Source organism: Artemia sp. Qi Xiang Cuo, chromosome 7, assembly GCF_049724085.1.
Source record: "Artemia sp. Qi Xiang Cuo chromosome 7, ASM4972408v1, whole genome shotgun sequence".
Taxonomy (NCBI): Eukaryota; Metazoa; Arthropoda; class Branchiopoda; order Anostraca; family Artemiidae; genus Artemia; species Artemia sp. Qi Xiang Cuo.
This window is the reverse complement of record NC_142800.1, coordinates 41,155,000-41,175,135: the sequence shown is the minus strand read 5'-3', so window position 1 is coordinate 41,175,135 and position 20,136 is coordinate 41,155,000. Positions and strand designations below refer to the sequence as shown.

The following is a 20,136-nucleotide window of genomic DNA, read 5'->3' as shown; positions in this document are numbered from 1 at the left end:
TTTATTTAATATCAAAGGCTTACTCTATTTCCCACAGGATGAATAACAAAAGTAAGGTAAGGTAAGGTAAGGATGCGGCACTAGACCCTTAAGGTCCAAACCGGCGGTGCTGATCTCCGTTTCGTGGCCCTTCAGCCAGGAAGTGCAATGAGGGGCTGGGGGCCAGCCAACCTATGCTTTCGCAAACCGCAACCTATGCTATGCTTTTGCAAATAACAAAAGTGCTCATAATTAAAAACTAAGCGAACAATAAAGAGGAAATATTCACCTTTTCAGGGTACCAAGGAGTCAAAAAGGGTATGTGAAATGTATTTGAATACGAGTGAAGTATTCCGAAAGCATCTGGTCCAACTACTCCAATTAAAGCGTAAATCCCCCTTGATAGATGGCTGCAAACTAAAAAAGAACACAGTTTTTATTCAGATGATAGAAAGTCACTACAGTTATATCTTTTTTTAACTATTTTTTACATCCAAGTTTTAAGTGACCAAAACACTCTTCGCAAAGGGGGAACTTTACAAAATAGAGACTTTCCCATAAAAAAGCGTTGTTTTCTGCGCTTTTCATTCTTAAAACATTAACATTCAACCATACAGAATCAAATTCTGTGAAATCCAAATTCTAAGGCACCCAGTCGACTTGTCGACATTGTCGTGGTCTCAACTCTCGACTTGATAAATTTATATTGTTCCAGCATTTGCCAAGTATGATCTCAATCAAGAGTGATGGAAAACAAAGTACGCATCCTCGTTGTGCCTTGTGGGAGTTTCTACCATATTAATTAAAAAAACTGTTTCCACAAAATAAGTTTTTTAAAGGAAAGGGAAGAACTCCATTTAACAAAAAATAAGCAAAAATCAAATCAAATAATCGATCAAGCGTGAAACTACCACAAATCAGCATCGATAAATAAATGAAGCCCAAATCGAACAGAAATTACAATAATTAACCGAGTCAAACTCAAATCGAGCAGAAATTAACAAAAGTTGGGCGTAAAATCCCTATGCCTTCCCAAGGCCAGAACCAAATTTGCACTTTACTGTAAAAATATAAATGTTTTTACTTTTATAGCTTTAATAAATCAAATAATATTAACATTTTGATTACTAAATCTCAGTATATGTAAATTAAACTGACAATGCACATTCATTTTGTATTTTCTCAGTAAAGTGCAAATTTTGTTCAGGCCTTGGAAAGGAAAAGGGGTTTTACTAAAAAGGGCACTAGCCATTAAAATTTTCAATTGATTGAGCCCTTTTTGGAGTTTCTACGACAACGCTTTCTATAAGAAACCTTATATGCCCCCAGAGCATAACTTACAACCCTTACTCTGAGGGCTGTGGGGTTGTCATCCTCAAAGACTGAATTTCCATAATTTTCAACTACGTTGAACACATGGCTATCTCAAAGTTTTGATTGGATGTGTTTGGGGAAAAGATAGGAGTGAGAGGGGTGTTAGTTGCCCTCCAATGCCTTTAAACTATTAAAAAAGGCACTAGCCCTTTGAATTTCCAATCGAATGAGCCTGTTTTGAAGTTTCTATGACAACGCCATCTATAAACACTTTATATGCCACTAGGGCATAAATTACAACCCACCCTTACACCATAACTTACACCCTTCCATATGAAGTGCCCTGCTCTAAAGGAAAAAAAATAATAAATGATACATTGCGCCAACATCTTTCTTATATGCCCTCAGGGCATAACTTAGAACTCTTGCCCCTAGGGTTGTGGGGGAGTGTCCTCCTCAAAAACATGTTTTCTATCTGGAAATCGACTACGCTGAACAAAATGACTATTTCAAAATTTTGATTGGATATTTTTGGGGGAATGATGGGCGTGGGGGGGGGGGGGCTAGTTGCCCTCCAATCAATTTAGTTTATTAAAAAGGGCACTAGCCACACCAATTTCCAAACGAATGAGCCCTTTTCGAAGTTTCTACGACAACTCCTTCGATGCGAAGTGCCCGGATATGGAGAAAAAAACATTGTGCCCACATCGTTCTTTAATTAGGCAGCGCTGGCGCGCTGCCTATGATCTAGCTTATTACAGAGGAAGTGCAAATTCCTTGTTTTCAGAAAATGTATCAAAAGTGGTTGTTAGATTTTAAATAAGCGTGATGAGAAGTAACATGATTATATTGGGGGGATCCGGACATAATTCAGCCTCTATAGGGAAGGAGCGTTCAACCAAACTCAGTCAAAACAAAGATCTAGAATCCTCGTTGTGTATTTTAAGGGTACACTCTCTTTTCAAACACTGAAGACGGCTAGGTTTCCTAAAAACTTGTTATAAAGATCTCTACTAGATCCTATTACGGGTTTCTAACAAACTTGGTGGAAGTAAGAGTAAGTGTCTTCTTAGTTCAACCATTTAGTTGAACTAAGGTTGGTTATGCCTGATCCAACCTAGGTGGAAGGATCAGGTCATAAGTATCTGTTATCGAGTGTTTAATGTTGAACCACGAGGAAACCATTGCCAATAGTGGAAAAAATTAAAATAAAACAGGGTTTTAATAAAATATCAAGAGACAGATTTTTCCTATATGACGCTATTTTCAAAATAGTATTTTAATAAAATGGGTTTTAAACAAAATATAACACGATCTAAAACGAAAGTAGGTTGATCCAGGAGGTGACAAGGGCCACGGAGTGCCATGGGCAAAAAACTGCCTGTAGGAATTACCAGGTGCAACAGAGTGCTCAGGGCTGTAGTCGTCATTTGCTTCAAACGAGCCAGGAACTGCCAAGAACGGCTATTCATTTGCCGTTTTCTCCTCGACAAGTTTCATCATTTGTTTCAAAGTGTTAGTCTTATACAAAATTCTCGTCAGGACCTTACATTCGTGATCAGATGCAACGCTATAGTGCTGTCTATAGTAAAGGCTATACGGCTCCAATGTTTTATTAATATTTTTTTTCAAGAAGGCACTTCATATGGAAGGGGTCGTCGTATAAACTTCAAAGGGGGCTCATTTGATTGGAAATAGAGAGTTTAGTGCCCTTTTTCAGAGTCAAAAGTGATTAGAAGGTAACTAACACCCCCTCCACGCCCACCATTTCCCCCAACACATCCAATCAAAATTTTGAGGTAGTCATTTTGTTCTACGTAGTTGATTCCCAAACAGAAATTATGTTTTTGAGGAGGACCCACCCCCCACAGCCCCCAGGGCAGGGGTAGTAAGCTATGCCATGGGGGTATATAAGGTTTTTATAACTTCAAAAATGACTCATTTAATTGGAAATTCAAAGGGCTAGTGTCCTTTTTAATAGTCGAAAGTGATTGGAAGGTAACTAACCCCCCTCTAACTCCAACTTTTCCCCCAAACACATCCAATCAAAACTTTGACATAGCGAAGTGTTCAACGTAGTTGAAAATTATGGAAATTCAGTCGTTGAGGATGACAACCCCGCCCCCCCCCCCAGCCCTCAGGGTAAGGGTTCTAAGTTATGCCCTGGGGGCATATAAGGTTTTTTATAGAAAGCGTTGTCGTAGAAACTTCAAAAAGGGCTCATTCAATGGAAAATTTTAATGGCTAGTGCCCTTTTTAGTAGTCGAAAGCAATTGGGAGGCAACTAACACCCCTTCTACGCCCACCATTTTCCCAAACATATCCAATCAAAATTTTTAGATAGCCACTTTGTTCAACGTAGTTGTAAGTTCTGAAAATTATATCTTTGAGCAGGACACTCCCCCACAGTCTTCAGCACAAGGGTTTTAAGTTATGCTCTGGGGGCATATATGGTTCTTATGGAAGGAATGGTTGAACGCTCCTTCCCTATAGAGGCTGAATTATGTCCGGATCCCCCCAATATAATCATGTTACTTCTCATCACGCTTATTTAAAATCTAACAACCACTTTTGATACATTTTCTGAAAACAAGGAATTTGCACTTCCTCTGTAATAAGCTAGATCATAGGCAGCGCGCCAGCGCTTCCTCATTAAAGAACGATGTGGGCACAATGTTTTTTTCTCCATATCCGGGCACTTCGCATCGAAGGAGTTGTCGTAGAAACTTCGAAAAGGGCTCATTCGATTGGAAATTGGTGTGACTAGTGCCCTTTTTAATAAACTAAATTGATTGGAGGGCAACTAGCCCCCCCCACGCCCATCAGTCCCCCAAAAATATCCAATCAAAATTTTGAAAGAGTCATTTTGTTCAGCGTAGTCGATTTCCAGTTAGAAAACATGTTTTTGAGGAGGACACTCCCCCACAACCCTAGGGGCAAGAGTTCTAAGTTATGCCCTGAGGGCATATAAGAAAGATGTTGGCGCAATGTATCATTTATTATTTTTTTTTCCTTTAGAGCAGGGCACTTCATATGGAAGGGTGTAAGTTATGGTGTAAGGGTGGGTTGTAAGTTATGCCCTGGGGGTATATAAGGTTTTTACAGAAAGCGTTGTCGTAAAAACTTCAAAAAAGCCTCATTCGATTGGAAATCCAAAGGGCTACTGCTCTTTTTAATAGTCAAAAGTGATTGGAGGGCAACTAACACCCCTCTCACGCCCATCTTTTCCCCAAACACATCCAATCAAAACTTTGAGATAGCCATGTGTTCAACGTAGTTGAAAATTATGGAAATTCAGTCTTTGAGGATGACAACCCCACAGCCCTCAGAGTAAGGGTTGTAAGTTATGCTCTGGGGGCATATAAGGTTTCTTATAGAAAGCGTTGTCGTAGAAACTCCAAAAAGGGCTCAATCAATTGAAAATTTTAATGGCTAGTGCCCTTTTTAGTAAAACCCCTTTTCCTTTCCAAGGCCTGAACAAAATTTGCACTTTACTGAAAAAATACAAAATGAATGTGCATTGTCAGTTTAATATACATATACTGAAATTTAGTAATCAAAATGTTAATATTATTTGATTTATTAAAGCTATAAAAGTAAAAACATTTATATTTTTTCATTAAAGTGCAAATTTTGTTCTGGCCTTGGGAAGGCATAGGGATTTTACGCCCAACTTTTGTTAATTTCTGCTCGATTTGAGTTTGACTCGGTTAATTATTGTAATTTCTGTTCGATTTGGGCTTCATTTATTTATCGATGCTGATTTGTGGTAGTTTCACGCTTGATCGATTATTATTGATCGAGTTAAAAATTGTTGAAAAGTTATATAAAAAAACTCAGGTGTCGACACAACCCCCCAGGGCCAGGGGCAGGCGTTGTAAGTTATTCCCTAGGGCATATCTGGTTCTTATGAAAGGGATGCTCGTATAAACTGCAGAGAGGGCTCATTTGATTGGAAATTGAAAGTTTGAGCTCACTTTTTATTAGTCAAAAGAGAACCAATGGCAACTACCCCCCCCCCCCCCACGCCTTCTTTTTCCAAACCCATCTGATGAAAATTTTGAGATATACATTTTGTTAAGAATAGTTCGAAGGTCGGATAAGAAAAACTCCGGCGTCAATACAACCCCCCAGGGCCCGGGTGAAGGCGTTCTAAGTAATGCCCTAAAGGCATGTATGGTTCTTATGAAAGAGATGTTCGTATAAATTTCATAGAGGGCTCATTTGATTGGAAATTGAAAGTTCTAGTTTACTTTTTAACTGTCAAGAAATTTAAGGGCAACTAGCCCTCCCTCGCTTCCTTTTTTCCACAAACCCATCCGCTACAAATTTTGAGATAGCCAGTTTTTTAAAAATTGTTCAAAAATTAAATAAAAAAAACTGTGGTATCAACACGGCCCCCCAGGGCCCGGGGATAGGCGTTGTAAGTGTTGTCCTGGAGGTATATATGGTTCATATGAAAGGGGTGCTCGTATAAACTTCAGAGACGGCTCATTAGACTGGAAATTGAAATTTCTAATTTACTTTTTAAAAGTAAAAAGATATCCAAGGTCAACTAGTACCCTCCCCCCTCCACAAACACACACACACGCTTTTTTAACCAGTCCCATCCAATAAAATTCTTAAAATAGCCATTTCATTAAAAATAGTTCAAAGGTCAGATAAGAAAAACTCCTCTGTCGCCGCAACAGCCCAGGGCCTGGAGGCAGGTGTTGTAAGTAATGCTCTGAAGGTATATATAGTTCTAGTATAAGGGATACCCATATAAACTGTGGAGAGAACTCATTTGATTAGAAATTGACAGTTCTCGTTCACTTTCTAAGAGTCAAAAGAGAGACGGAGGCCAACTAGCCCCCCCCCCCCCACCTCCACGCCCTAAATGCATCAGATACAAATTTTGAGATGGATATTTTGTTAAAAATAGTTCAAAGTTCAGATAACAAAAACTTCAGTGTCAACAAAGCCCCCCAGGGCCCAGAAAGAGGTGTTGTAAGTTATGCCCAGGGGGCATAAATGGTTGTTATGGAAGTGATGCTCGTATAAACTTCATAGAGGGTTCATTTGATTGGAAATTGAAAGTTGTAATTCACTTTTTAAAAGTCAAAAGTAATCAGAGTGCAGCTAGCATCCCCCCCCCACAATCCATTTTTTTTTTTTTTTCCAGAGGCACTTCATATAGAAGGGGTCGTATAAACTTCAAAGGGGGCTCATTTGATTGGAAATCGAGATTTCTAGTTCCCTTTTTAAGAGTCAAAAGTGGAGGGCAACTAGCTCCCCCCCCTAGCCCTATTTCCCCAAATACATCTGACAAAAAATTTGAGGTAGTCATTTTGTTAAAAATAGTCCAAAGATGTGTCGACGCAACCCCCGGGGTCCAGGGCAGGCGTTGTAAGTAATACTCTGGGGGCATATATGGTTCTTATTGAGGGTATGCTCGTATAAACTTCAGAATGGACTGATTTGTTTGGAAATTGAAAGTTCTAGTTCACATTTAAAGAGTCAAAAGATATCGGAGGGTAACTAGACCCCCCCCCCCCCCTCCATGCCCTCTTTTCCTCAAACCCATCTGATAAGAATTTTCAGTTATTTTTTTTTTAAAAATAGTTCAAAGATCATATAATGAAAACTCCGGGTCGACACAACCAGGGCCAGGAGGCAGGCGTTGTAAGTAATGTTCTGGGAGCATATATATTTCTTACGGAAAGGATGCTCATATAAACTTCGGAGAGGGCTCATATGATTGGAAATTGAAAGTACTCGTTTACTTTTTAAGAACCAAAATGATCGGAAAATAACTAGCCACCCTCCCCCCCCTTTCCACGCCCTATTTTTCTCAAACCCATTCGATAAGAACTTTAAGAGAGCTATTTTTTCAAAATGGTTCAAAGATCATATAATGAAAATTACGGAATCGACACAATCCTTCAGGGCCCAGAGTAGGCATTGTAAGTTATGCCTGTGGGGCATATACAGCTGTTGTGAAAGAGATTCTCTAAGAAACTTCAGAGAGGGCTTATTTGATTGGATTTTGAAAGTTATAGTTCAGTTTTTAAGAGTCAAAAGAGATCAGAAGGAAACTATCCCCTACGCCCCTTTTCCCCAAAATGCATCCTATAAAAATTTTTATATATCTATTTTGTTAAAAATAGTTCAAAGGTAAGATAAAAAAAAAACTCCGGTGTCGACACAACCACCCATGGCCCGGGGACAGGCGTTGCAAGTTATGTCTTGGGGGCATATATGGTTCTTATGGGAGGGATGCTCGTATAAACTTCAGAGAGGACTGATTTGAATAGCAATTGAAAGTTCTAGTTCAATTTTTAAGAGTCAAAAGAAATCAGAGGGCCCCTAGGCCCTCCCACATCCTTTTTCCCCAAACCCATCCGATACAAGTTTTGAGATAGCCATTTTTTTAAATAAGTTCAAAGGTCAGATAGCAAGAACTCTGGTGTCGACACAGCCCCCCATGGCCCGGGGGCAGGCTTTGTAAGCTATGCCCTGGGGTCGTATGTGGTTCTTATGAACGGGACGCTCGTATGAACTTCAGAGAGGGCTCATTTGAATGGAAATTAAAAGTTCTAGTGTATTTTCTCAGAGTAAAAAAGATAAGAGAGCAACTAGCCCCTCCCGCCCTCCACGCCTTTGGGTTTTTATCGGATGGATAGACCCATCCGATAAAAATTTGAGGTGACCATTTTGTTTAGAATAGTTCAAACATCCTATATTAAAATTCTGGGGTCTCCACAACCCCCAGGGCCCAGGGACTGGCGTAGTAAGTTATACTCTGGGGGTATATATGGTTCTTATCGAAAGGATGCTTTTATAAACTTCAGAGAGGGTTCATTTGATTGAATACAGAAAGTTCTAGCTCACTTCTAAAGATTCAAAAGGGACCGAAGGACAATTAGCCCCCCCCCCCCCCCCACACTCTGTTCCCCCAAACCCATCCGATGAAAATTTTGAAATAGCCATTTTATTAAAAATAGTTCAAACATCAGAAAATAAAAACTCCGAGGTTGACACAAACCCATTTTTTCACTTTGATATTGTTACTTTGATACTAGTTTTGATACTTTGATGAGCATTTGATTTTTTTTTTTAAGCTTGATTTTGAAATAAGGAATTTTTGAAAACTTGAAACATTTTGCAATCAAAAACGAACGAAAATTCAATTAAAAAAAATCCAAAAAATAAGTTTTTCAAAGAAAAGCAAAGCCAATATTAAACTTAAGATCAGAATAAACAAATACCTATAAAAATTCAAACTGAAAACGACCAGAAATTACTGTTAAAGAATAAATGAAACTCAAAACGAACAGAAATTAAATAAACAATCATAGCAAATAATATACAATAAGTGATAATATAAATGAATAAATAGATCTTAAAGTGAGTAATGCTTAGATTGAATATGAAAATCAAGCTTTAAACGAAAAAAAATATTTTGCTATTGAAGTATAATTAAAACTTAAAAAGAACAGAAATTAAATGTACAATCAATGCAAACAAACATGCAATGTATATTAATATAAATTAATAAACAAATCTTAAAACGAGTGCGACTTGAATTGAATACACAAATCAAGCTAGAAACGAATAAAAATCACTTCAAACAAAAATTTGGGTATCGCCTCCTTCTCTCACTTTAAAAGTCTAAAACCTATTGCGTCATTGGCGCTTTACTAAAAACTGTATGCGTCTTGAACAGTTTTGGAAAGAATAAACAATATCAAATTGAATATTTGATGTATAAATGATATTAATTGTTGAAAGATCCATCCGTTAAAGAATTTATCTCACTGTAATTTTATTTTTATTTTCAATGCTGTAAGAACTGGAAAAGAAAATAATTGTGATATAATTCGTTTTCAGTTAAGCGCCAATGACACAGTAGGCTCTTGGTTTTTATTTACAGTTAAGGAAGGGGGCAGTATCCAAACTCTTGTTTGTAGTGAAACTATATTCGACTTGAACAACTTTAGAAATAACTAATAAAATTAAACTGAATATTATATTTATAATGATATTAATTTCTGAAAGCTCATCAGTTAAAATTTTACTATAATTTTAATGTTTATTTTCAATATTCAGTACAAAAGAAAAAAGTTTGTAATAAAATTGGTTTTCAGTAAAGCTACAATGACGTAATAGGTTTTAGACTTTTACAAAGGGAGAAGTAGGCGATAGCCTATTAAAATTGTTTTTTGTTAATTACATAAGCGACTATATGTAGCAATTTCCTTTAAAATTCCTTTAAAAAATTCAAGTAAATTCACTGAAAAAATGTGCATTGTCAGTTTAATATACATATGCTGATATTTATTCCTTAAAATCTTAATTAATTTTTCATTTCTTAAAGTTATAAAAGTGAAAACATTTAATAGATTTTTTCCAGTAAAGTACAAATTATATTCTGGCTTTTAGAAAGCATGGGTTTTAGAACCCTACTGAGATTAATTTCTGCTCGTTTTGAGCTTGACTTATTTTAATTTCTTTTTGTTTTGGGTTTCATTTATTTATTGATACTGATTTGTGGTAGTTGTATGCTTGGTAGATTATTTGATTCTATTTTTGTTCATTTTTGGTTTAATGGAGTTCTTTACTATTTTTTGAAAAAATTATTTTTGGTGAAAAAGGTTTTTTAATTAATTTATTTTCGTTTTATATTGACATAGTCTTTTTCAGGGAGAAACACTGAGCCTCTTCTGAAGTTAAACAACCATATTTTTCATAAAAACCTTAAATGCCCCCTGGGCACAACTTACAACCCTTGCCCCTAATCTCTGGGGTTTGTTTCGACCTCAAAAGCCTTGTTATACGATATGTAGACTGTTTTGAATAGAATGGCTATCTCAAAATTTCTGTTAGATGCATTCGGAACAGTACGACGTGTGTGGGTGGGATCGGGATAGCCGCCCTCAGATCACCTTGACTCTTAAAAAACAGCACTAGAGCGTCTGATTACAAATCCAATGAGCCCCCTCCGAAGTTTATATGACCACGCTTTCTATAAAAACCTTATATTTCCCCAAGGCATTACTTAGGAACCTTGTCATGAGAACTATAGGGGGAGGGTTGTCATCCTCAAAGACAAAATTTCCAGGCCTTTCAACTACGTTGAAGAAAATGGCCCTATCAAAAAGTTGTTCCGAAATTTTTGGGGAAATGATGGGCATGGGGCGGATGTGATTCTCCCTCCGATCACTTTCGACCACAGTTTATAGAATTAGCAGTATGATCATACCCTATCTCACCCATTATAACAACCCGGACCAAGGTGCGAGTGCTCCAGAGAACGTTTTTGCAGATATAAACATAAGCGGCATTAGATCTTTTCACGGGTAGACAAGTCAGATTTCTCTTGGACACGAAACAAGTGGAAACCCACTATTACGAATAATGCACTTTGTAACCATTTCTCATTGATTGACGGAAACAGACTAACCCGCTAATGCAGAAAGAAGTGGGAGGAGCTTTTTGTTCGTACCGAGAATGAAGACCAGAAATGATCTGCGATAAACTTACTGGATAATTCTATAAACTTTGCTTTCGACTATTAAAAAGGACAATAACCCTCTCAATTTAAAATCAAATGACTCCTTTTTGAAATGTTTACGACAACGCTTTCTATAAGAACATTATATGCCCCAAGGGCATAACTTACAATCCTATCCCTGAGAGCTTTGGGGGGGGGGGTTTCATACTCAAAAACATAATTTCTGGACCCTTCAACTACGTTAAACAAAATGGCTATATCAAAATGTCGATCGGATGTATTTGGGGAAATAGTGAGCGTGAGAGGGAGGTTAGTTGCCCTCCAATCACTTTTGACTATTAAAAAGGGCACTAACCCTTTCAATTTCCAATTAAATGAGCCCTGTTTGAAGTTTCTACGACAAAAGATTTCAACAAGAGCCTTATATACCCCCCAGGGAATAAATTATAGCCCTTGCTCTGAGAACTTTCGGGGGACTGTCATCCTTGAAGACATAATTTCTAGATCTTTCAACTACGTTGAGCAAAATGACTATCTCGAAATTTTGATTGGATGTGTTTGGGGAAATGGTGGGCGTGGAAGGGGTGTTACTTGCCTTCCGATCACTTTCGACTTTTAAAAAGGGCAGAAGCCCTTCCAATTTTCAATCAAATGAGCCCTTTTCAAAGTTTCTACGACAACTCCTTCCATAAAAAGTACCCTGATCTAAGACCAACACAAAAAATAACAAATAAATAAATAATAAATTGTCCCAACATCGTACTTTAATTAGGCAGCGCTATTGCGCTGCCTATGATTTAATATTAATCTGTCCATTCAAGACTTGAGAATAAGATTTTAGTTTCTGCAGGATTCTAAATAATAAAAGGCTGATAGGTAAAGAAAAGTGGTAAAAGCTACTGAAAAAAATTAAGAGATCTACAGGGCTGCGATAGATATGGTGTCTTGAGTAACAGCAATGGCAGCTTAGCTAGTTCTTTACTAGTTCCTGCTAATAAAAAGTCGAGATCGTTTTCCCTTGTGTAACGCAATCGCAGTTGCAGTAGTAGCTGCAACATAGTAAACGACCAACCTTGGCCAATAGTAAACTAAAATCGATCATTTTGACAGCAAAGCTAGTAGACGCCAGTGACGAAAAATCTAGTAGCTATGTCTTTGAAGATGACTTCAACCCCCAAAGCCCCCGGGGGAAGGGCTGCAAGCTTCGAACTTTGCATATTGTTTACATATAGTATTGGCTATTGGGAAGTATACAGACACTTTTGAGGGAGGGGGGGATTTCTGGCCAGGTGTTTGGGGGGGGGCTACGTGGGAGAATCATTCCAGGGAGAAATTGTTCGTGGGAGAAATGATTTTCCATGGAGGGGGAGCTGGATTTTCTGGCATTATTGAAAAATCGATCATATATCAGAGGCAGCTTAATAGCGCTGCCTACGTAAAGAACGATTTGGCCCAATGTATTATTTTTGATATTATCTTTCCGACCACGGCACTTCGTATCGAAGGAGTTGTCGTAGAAACTTCGAAAAGGGCTCGCTCGATTATAAATTGGAAGCGCTGGCGGATTTTTTAATAGTCGAAAGTGACTGGAGGCCAACTATTACCCCTCCCACGCCCACCATTTCCCCAAACACTTCCAATCAAGATTTTGAGATAGCCATTTTGTTTGTCGTAGTTGAAATATCCAGATATTATGTCTTTGAGAATGACACTCCCCCCCCCCCACAGCCCTCAGAGCAATGGTTGTAAGTTATGCCCTGGGGGTATATAACGTTTTTATAGAAAGTGTTGACTTAGAAACTTCACAAAGGGCTAATTCAACTAGAAATTAAAAGGGTTAGTGCCCTATTTAATAGTCAAAAGTGATTATAGGGAAACTAACCTCCCTCTCACGCCCACCATAATCACAAACCCATCCAATCAAAATTTTGAGACAGTCATTTTGTTCAACGCAGTTTAAAAATCTGAAACTTAGGTCTTTGAGGATGACGACTCCCTCACATCCCTCAGGCCAAGGGTTGTAAGTTATGCCATGGGGGCATATAAGGTTTTTATAGAAAGCGTTGTCCTAGAAAATTCAAAAAGGGTCTATTCAATTACAAATTGAAAGGATTAGTGCCCTTTTTATTAGTCGAAAGTGATTGGAGAAGTTTTTAGATAGCCATTTTATTCGGCGCAGTTGAAAGTTTTGGAAATTCGGTCTTCAAGGATGACAACTCATCCCCCCAACAACCCTCAGGTCACGGGTGGTAAGTTATGCCCTGGGAGCATTTAAGGTTTTTATAGAAAGTGATTTTGAAAAACATCAAAAAGGACTCTTTCAATTGAGAATTGAAAGGGCTGGAGCCCTTTTAATTGTCGAAAGTGATTGAAGGGAAACGAACCCAACTCTCACGCCCACCATTTCCCCAAACACATCCAATCAAAATTTGAGACAGTCGTTTTGTTCAACGCATATTAAAAATCTGGAAATTAGGTCTTTGAGGATGACAACCCCCTCACATCCCTCAGGGCACGGGTTGTAAGTTATGCCCCGAGGGCATATAAGCTGTATAGAAAACTGTGTTGTAGAAACTTCAAAATTGCTCATTCGATTGAAAATTGAAAGGGCTAGTGCCTTTTTTAATAGTTGAAAGTGATTGGAGGGCAACCAAACCCCCTCTCACACCCACCATTGACCCAAACACATCCAATCAAAACTTTGAGATAGCCATTTTTTTCAACGTAGTTGAAAGGTCTCCAGAAATTATGTCTTTGAGAATGACACTCCCCCCCCCCCACAGCCCTCAAGGCAAGGGTTGTAAGTTATGCCCTGGGGGCATATGAGGTTTTTACAGAAAGTGTTGTCGTAGAAACTTGAAAAAGGGCTAATTCAATTGGAAATTGAAAGGGTTAGTGCCCTTTTTAATAGTAGAAAGTGATTGGAGGGCAACTAACCTCCCTCTCACGCCCACCATTTCCCAAAACACATCCAATCAAGATTTTGAGATAGTCATTTTGTTCAACATAGTTGAAAGGTCCAAAAATTATGTCTTTGAGAATGACACTCCCCCCCCCACAGCCTTCAGGGTAAGGGTTGTAAGTTATGCCCTGGGGGCATATAACATTTTTATAGAAAGCGTTGTCGTAAAAACTTCAGAAAGGGTTAATTCAACTGGAAATTGAAAGGAGTAGTGCCCTATTTAATATTCGAAAGTGATTAGAGGGTAAATAACCTCCCTCTCACGCCCACCATTTTCCCCAGACCCATCCGATCAAAATTTTGAGATAGTCATTTTGTTCAACGCAGTATAAAAATCTGGAAATTAGGTCTTTGAGGATGACGACTCCCTCACAGCCCTCAGGGGAAAGTTTGTAAGTTATGCCCATGGGGCATATAAGGTTTTTATAGAAAACATTGTCTTAGAAAATTTAAAAAGGGCTTATCCAATTGGAAATTGAAAGGGTTAGTGCCCTTTTACTATTCGAAAGTGATTGGAGGGAAACTAACCTTCCTCTCACGCCCATCATTCCCCAAACACGTCCAATCAAAATTTTGAGATAGTCATTTTGTTCAACGCAGATTAAAAATCTGGAAAATAGGTCTTTGAGGATGACAACCCCTCACATCCCTCAGGGCAAGGGTTGTAAGTTATGCACTGAGGGCGTATAATCAGTATAAAAAGCTTTGTTTTAGAAACCTCAAAAAGTGCTCATTCGATTGGAAATTGAGAGGGCTAGTGCCCTTTTCAACAGTTGAAAGTGATTGGAGGGAAACTACCCCCCCTCTCACGCCCACCATTGACCCAAACACATCCAATCAAAGTTTTGAGATAGCCATTTTGTTCAACGTAGATGAAAGGTCCAGAAATTATGTCTTTGAGAATGACACTTCCTCTCCCCCACACCCCTCAGGGCAAGGGTTGTAAGTAAAGCCCAGCAGCCATATAAGGTTTTTATAGAAAGTTTTGTCGTAGAAACTTCAAAAAGGGCTCATTCAATTGGAAATTGAAAGGGTTAGTGCCCTTTTTAATAGTAGAAAGTGATTGGAGGGCAACTAACCTCCCTCTCACGCCCACCATTTCCCAAAACACATCCAATCAAAATTTTGAGATAGTCATATTGCTCAACGCAGTTTTAAATTCTGGAAATTTGGTCATTGAGGATGACGACTCCTTAACAGCCCTCAGGACAGGGGTTGTAAGTTATGCCCTGGGGGAAATAAGGTTTTTTATAGAAAGCGTTGTCTTAAAAAATTCAAAAACTGCTGGTTCAATTTGAAATTCAAAGGGTTAGTGCCCTTTTTATTAGTCAAAAATGATTGGAGGGCAACTAACCTCCCTCTCATGCCCACCATTTCCCCAAACACATCCATTCAAAATTTTAAGATAGTCATTTTTTTCAACGCAGTTTAAAAATCTGAAAAATTAGGTCTTTGAGGATGACCACCCCCTCATATACCTCAGGGAAAGGGTTGTAAGTCATGCCCTGAGGGCATATAATCTGTTTATAGAAAGCTTTGTCGTAGAAACTTCAAAAAGGGCTCATTCAGTTGGAAATTGAAAGGGCTGGCGCCTTTTTTAATAGCTGAAAGTGATTGGAGGGCAACTAACCCCTCTCTTACGCCCACCATTGACCCAAATATATCCAATCAAAAATTTGAGATCCCCACACAGCCCTCATGGCAAGGGTTGAAAGTTTTACCCTCGGGGCATATAAGGTTTTCATAGACAGCGTTGCCGTAGAAACCTCAAAATTGAATCACTGGATTGGAAATTGAAAGGGCTAGTGTCCTTTTAAATAGTCGAAAGTTATTGGAGGGCAAATAACCCCCCTCTGAAACTCACCATTTCCCCGAAATCATCCAATCAAAATTTTAAGATAGCCATTTTGTTCAACGTAGTTGAAAGGTCTGGAAATTATGTCTTTGAGGATGACAAACCCTCCACATCCCCCAGGGCAAAAGCTGTAAGTTATGCCCTGGGGGCATATAAGTTTTTATAGAAAGTGTTGTTGTTGAAACTTCAAAAAGGGCTCATTGAACTTGTAATTGAGAGGGTTGGTGCCCTTATGAATAGTTAAAAGCAATCAGAGGGTGAATGTCCCCTCCCATGCCCATCATTTCCCAAACACTTCTGATGAACATTTTGCTATAGCCATTTTTTTGAACGTAGTTGAAGGGTTAGGAAATTGTGTCTTTTAGTGTAACAACCACCCCTCTCCCCCCATAGCCCTCAACGCCAAAATTGTAGGTTGTGCCCTGGTGACATGTAAGGTTTTTTTTAGAAAGCGTCGTTGTAAAAATTTCCAAAAGGTCTCATTCCATTGGAAATTGAGAGGGCTATTGTCCTTTTTAATCACAGTTTATATAATTATCCAGTATGATCTTTCCCTATCTCACCCATTATAAAAACCCGGACCAAGGTGCGAGTGCTCCAGAGAACGTTTTTGCAGATAGAAACATAGGCGGCGTCAGATCTTTTCACGGGTAGACAAGTCAGACTGTGATCTAATCGAAAACAAGTGGAATCCCGCTATTACGAATAATGCACTTTGTTGGAAACAATCGGAAACAGACTAACCCGCTAATGCAGAAAGAAGTGGGAGGAGCTTTTTGTTTGCACCGAGAACAAAGACCAGAAATGATCTGCGATAAGCTTACTGGATAATTATATGAACTGTGTTTTTAATAATCGAAAAGAATCGGAGAGAGAATCCTCTCCCCACGCACATCATTTCCCCAAACATTTCCGATCAAATATTAGATATAGTCATTTTTTTCAACGTATTCGAAAGGTCTGACACCCCCCCCCTCAAATAGCCCTCAGGACGAGGAGTCATAAGTTATGCCCTTTGGGGCATATAAGGTTTCTATAGAAAGGTGTGTCGTAGAAGCTTCAAAAAGGGCTCATTCGTTTGGAAGTTGAGAGGACTAGTGCCTTTTTTATTAGTCGAAAGTGACCAGAGGGCAAACGACCACCCCCCCCCCCGCCCATCATTTCCCCAACACTTCTAATCGAAATTTTGATAGAGCCATTTTGTTCAAGGTATTTTAAAGGTCTGGAATGTATGTCTATGAAAATAATAAATCCCCCCAGCCTTCAGGGCATGAGTTGTAGGTTATGCCCTGGGGTCATACAAGGATTTTATACAAAGCGTGGTCATATATACTTCGGACACTGCTCATTGGATTGGTAATCAGACGCTCTAGTGCTTAAGAGTCAAAGTGATCGAAGGGCAGCTACCCCCCCCCCACACACACACACACATCGTATTGTTCCGAAAAGTAACTAATAGAAATTTTGAGATTGCCATTCTATTCAAAATAGTCTAAATATCATATAACAAGGCTTTTGAGGTTATAAGTTATGCCCAGGGGGTATTTAAGGTTTTTATGGAAGGGATGGCATTTTAACTTTAGAAGAGGCTCATGTGGTTGAAAATAGAAAGTTCTAGTTCCTTTTTGGGCGTCAAAACTGATGGACGGCATTTAGCCCCCCCCCCCTCATCTACATCCCCTCCTTTCGCCAAACCCATCTGATTGAAATTATGAGATAGCGATTTTTTTCCAAAATAGTCCAAAGAACATATAATGATGTCTCTAGGGATGACAAAGCCCCCCAGTACTCTGGAGATAGGATTGTAAGTTATTTTATGAGGACATATGAGGTTTTTATTGAATGTGAGGTCGCATAAACATCAGATGGGGCTTATTTGATTTGAAATTAAAATTTATAGTGCCCTTTTAAGAGTCAAAGTGACTTTAGAGCAAACAGCCCCTCCCCCGTCCCGCTCAGCATTTGCCTTAACACCTCCAATCAAAATTTGGATAAAAAATTTTATTCATCGTAGTTGGAGGTTTCGAAAATTATGTCTATGAGGAAGAACCCCCCCCCCCCCCTACAGCTCTCAGGGAAGAGGTTGTAAGTTATGCCCTTTAGGCATATAAGGTTCTTATAAAAAGGGTGGTCGTGTTTGCTTTGAAGGGGATTCATTGAATTGGTAATCATAATTTCTAGTGCCCTTTTTAAGAGTCAAAGTGATCAAAACACAGCAACCCCCCCCCTCCACACACACAAACACGTCTTGTTTTCCTGACATGTCTCCAACAGATATTTTGAGACAGTCCTTTTATTCAAAATAGTCCAAATATCCTATAACAAGGCTTTTGAGGTTGATACAAACCACCAGAGCTTGAGGGCGAGGGTTGTAAGTTATGTTCCTGGGGTATTTAAGGTTCTTATGGAAGGGACGGTTGTATAAGCTTTAGAGTTGGCTCATTTGGTTGAAATTGGACGTTCTAGTTCCCTTTTAAGAGTCAATCGTGATTGAGGTCAAGTACCACTCCCACCCAATTACCCCTCTTTTCACCAAATGCATTTGATTGAAATTGTGCAATGGTAATTTTGTTTCAATATTCCAAAGAAAATATAACACTGCTTCCAGGGTGGCACAGCCCGCCAGAGCCATGGGGCAAGGGCTTTAAGCTATGACCTGGGGGCATATACAGTTTTTTGGAATTGGTGGCTGTATTAAATTCAGATGGGTCTCATTTGTTTTTAAACTGGAAGTTGTAGTGCCCTTTTTAAGAGTCAAGTTGATTTGAGAGAAATCAATAATTTCTGCTCGTTTTCAGGTTGACTCTGTTATTTATTTTAATTTCTGTTCGTTTTGGGTTTCATTTATATATTGATACTGATTTGTTGTAGTTGAATGATTGGTAGATTATTTGATTCTATTATTTTCATTTTTGGTTTAATGGAGTTCTTTCTTTTTTTGAAAAACTTATTTTATGGAATAAGTTTTTTTAATTAATTAAATTAAAAAAAAAAGTTTTTCAACTGGAACTAAGGAGCAACATTAAAACTTAAAACAAACAGGAATTATTAAAGCAATGAGGAGGATTTTCCCCTCCTCAATACCCTGCTCCTTACGCTAAAATTTGACTCTTTGTCCCAATTCTTTCAGACCGACTCAAGAAACACAAGGGCTGTTTAATTAGAATCAGAAGCTTTTCTAAAAGAACTAAAAACTTTAGCGTACAGAGTAGGGTATTGAGGAGGAAGCAATCCTTCTCATATTCATAATAATTTTTTTTTTTTTAAGTTTTAATGTTTTCCTTACTTTCAGTTGAAAAAACTTGTTTTTTTAATCATAAGCAGCGCAACAGCGCTGCCTAAGTAAAGAACGATGTTGATACAATGTTTTATTCATTTTTTTTTTTTTTTTTTGGTTGGTTGGTTGGTTTTAGACTAGGGCACTTCATATCGAAGGAGTTGTCGAAGAAACGTCGAGAACGGCTCATTCGATCGGAAATTGGAAGGGTTAGTGGCCTTTTTAATAGACGACAGTGATTGGAAGGCAACTAACACCCCTTCGCCGCCCACCATTTCCCAAAACACATATAATCAAAATTAAGAAAGCCATCTTTTCAACGTAGTTGAAAGATCTGGAAATTATGTCTTTGAGGTGGAAACTCCCCCCAAAGCTCTCATTGCAAGGGTTGTAAGTTACGGCATGGGCGCATATAAGGGTTTTATATACATAGTTGTCGTAAAAACTTCAAAAAGGGCTCATTGCAGAGGAAATTCAAAAGGCTAGTGAACTTAGTGATTGCCGAAAGTGATTGGAGGGCAACAGACCCCCCTCTCACGCCCACCATTTCTCCAAACAAATCCAATCAAAATTTTGAGATAGACATTTTGTTCAACACAGTTGAAAGTTCTGGAAATAAGATCTTTGAGGATGATAACCCCCCTCAGAACCCTCAGGACAAAGGTTGTAAATTATGCCCTGGGGGTATAAAAAGGGCTAGTGCCCTTTTTAATTGTCAAATGTGATTGGAGAGCAACTAACCCCTCTCAAGCCCACCATATCCCCAAATGCATCCAATTTTGAGACAGCCATTTCGTCCAACGTAAATGAAATTCTGGCAGTAATGTCTTTGAGGATGAAAAACCCCCCACACCCCTCAGGGGTGTAACTTACAAGGGTTGTAAGTTATCCCCGGAGGCATATAAGTTTTAATAGATAGTGTTGTCGTAGAAACTTCAAAAGGGGCTCATTCGTTTCGAAACTGAAAGGGCTACAGCCCTTTTTAATAGTCGATTGGTGATTGGAGGGCAACTAACCCCCTCTCACGGGCACCATATCCCCAAAAACATTCAATCAAAGTTTTGACATAGCCATTTTGTTCAACGTAGTTGAAAGTTCCGGAAATTAGGTCTTTGAGGATGACAACCCCCCCGCCACAGCCCTCAGGGTAAGGGTTGTAAGTTATGCCCTAGGGACATATAAGGTTGTTATAGAAAGGGTTGTCGTAGAAACTTCAAAACGGGCTCATTCGATTAAAAATTGAAAGGGCTAGT

At 38.7% G+C, this 20,136-nt stretch overlaps 1 protein-coding gene across 1 annotated transcript in view; it reads right to left on the bottom strand.

Moving 5' to 3' along the window:
• LOC148950281 (glutamate receptor 1-like) overlaps positions 1 to 20,136 on the bottom strand; it is a 413,540-nt gene that overhangs the window by 360,774 nt on the left and 32,630 nt on the right. Inside the window, exon 3 of the mRNA XM_089091823.1 lies at positions 269 to 396. Coding sequence (XP_088947949.1) covers positions 269 to 396 — 128 coding nt within the window. The remainder of the gene's footprint in view (positions 1 to 268; positions 397 to 20,136) is intronic.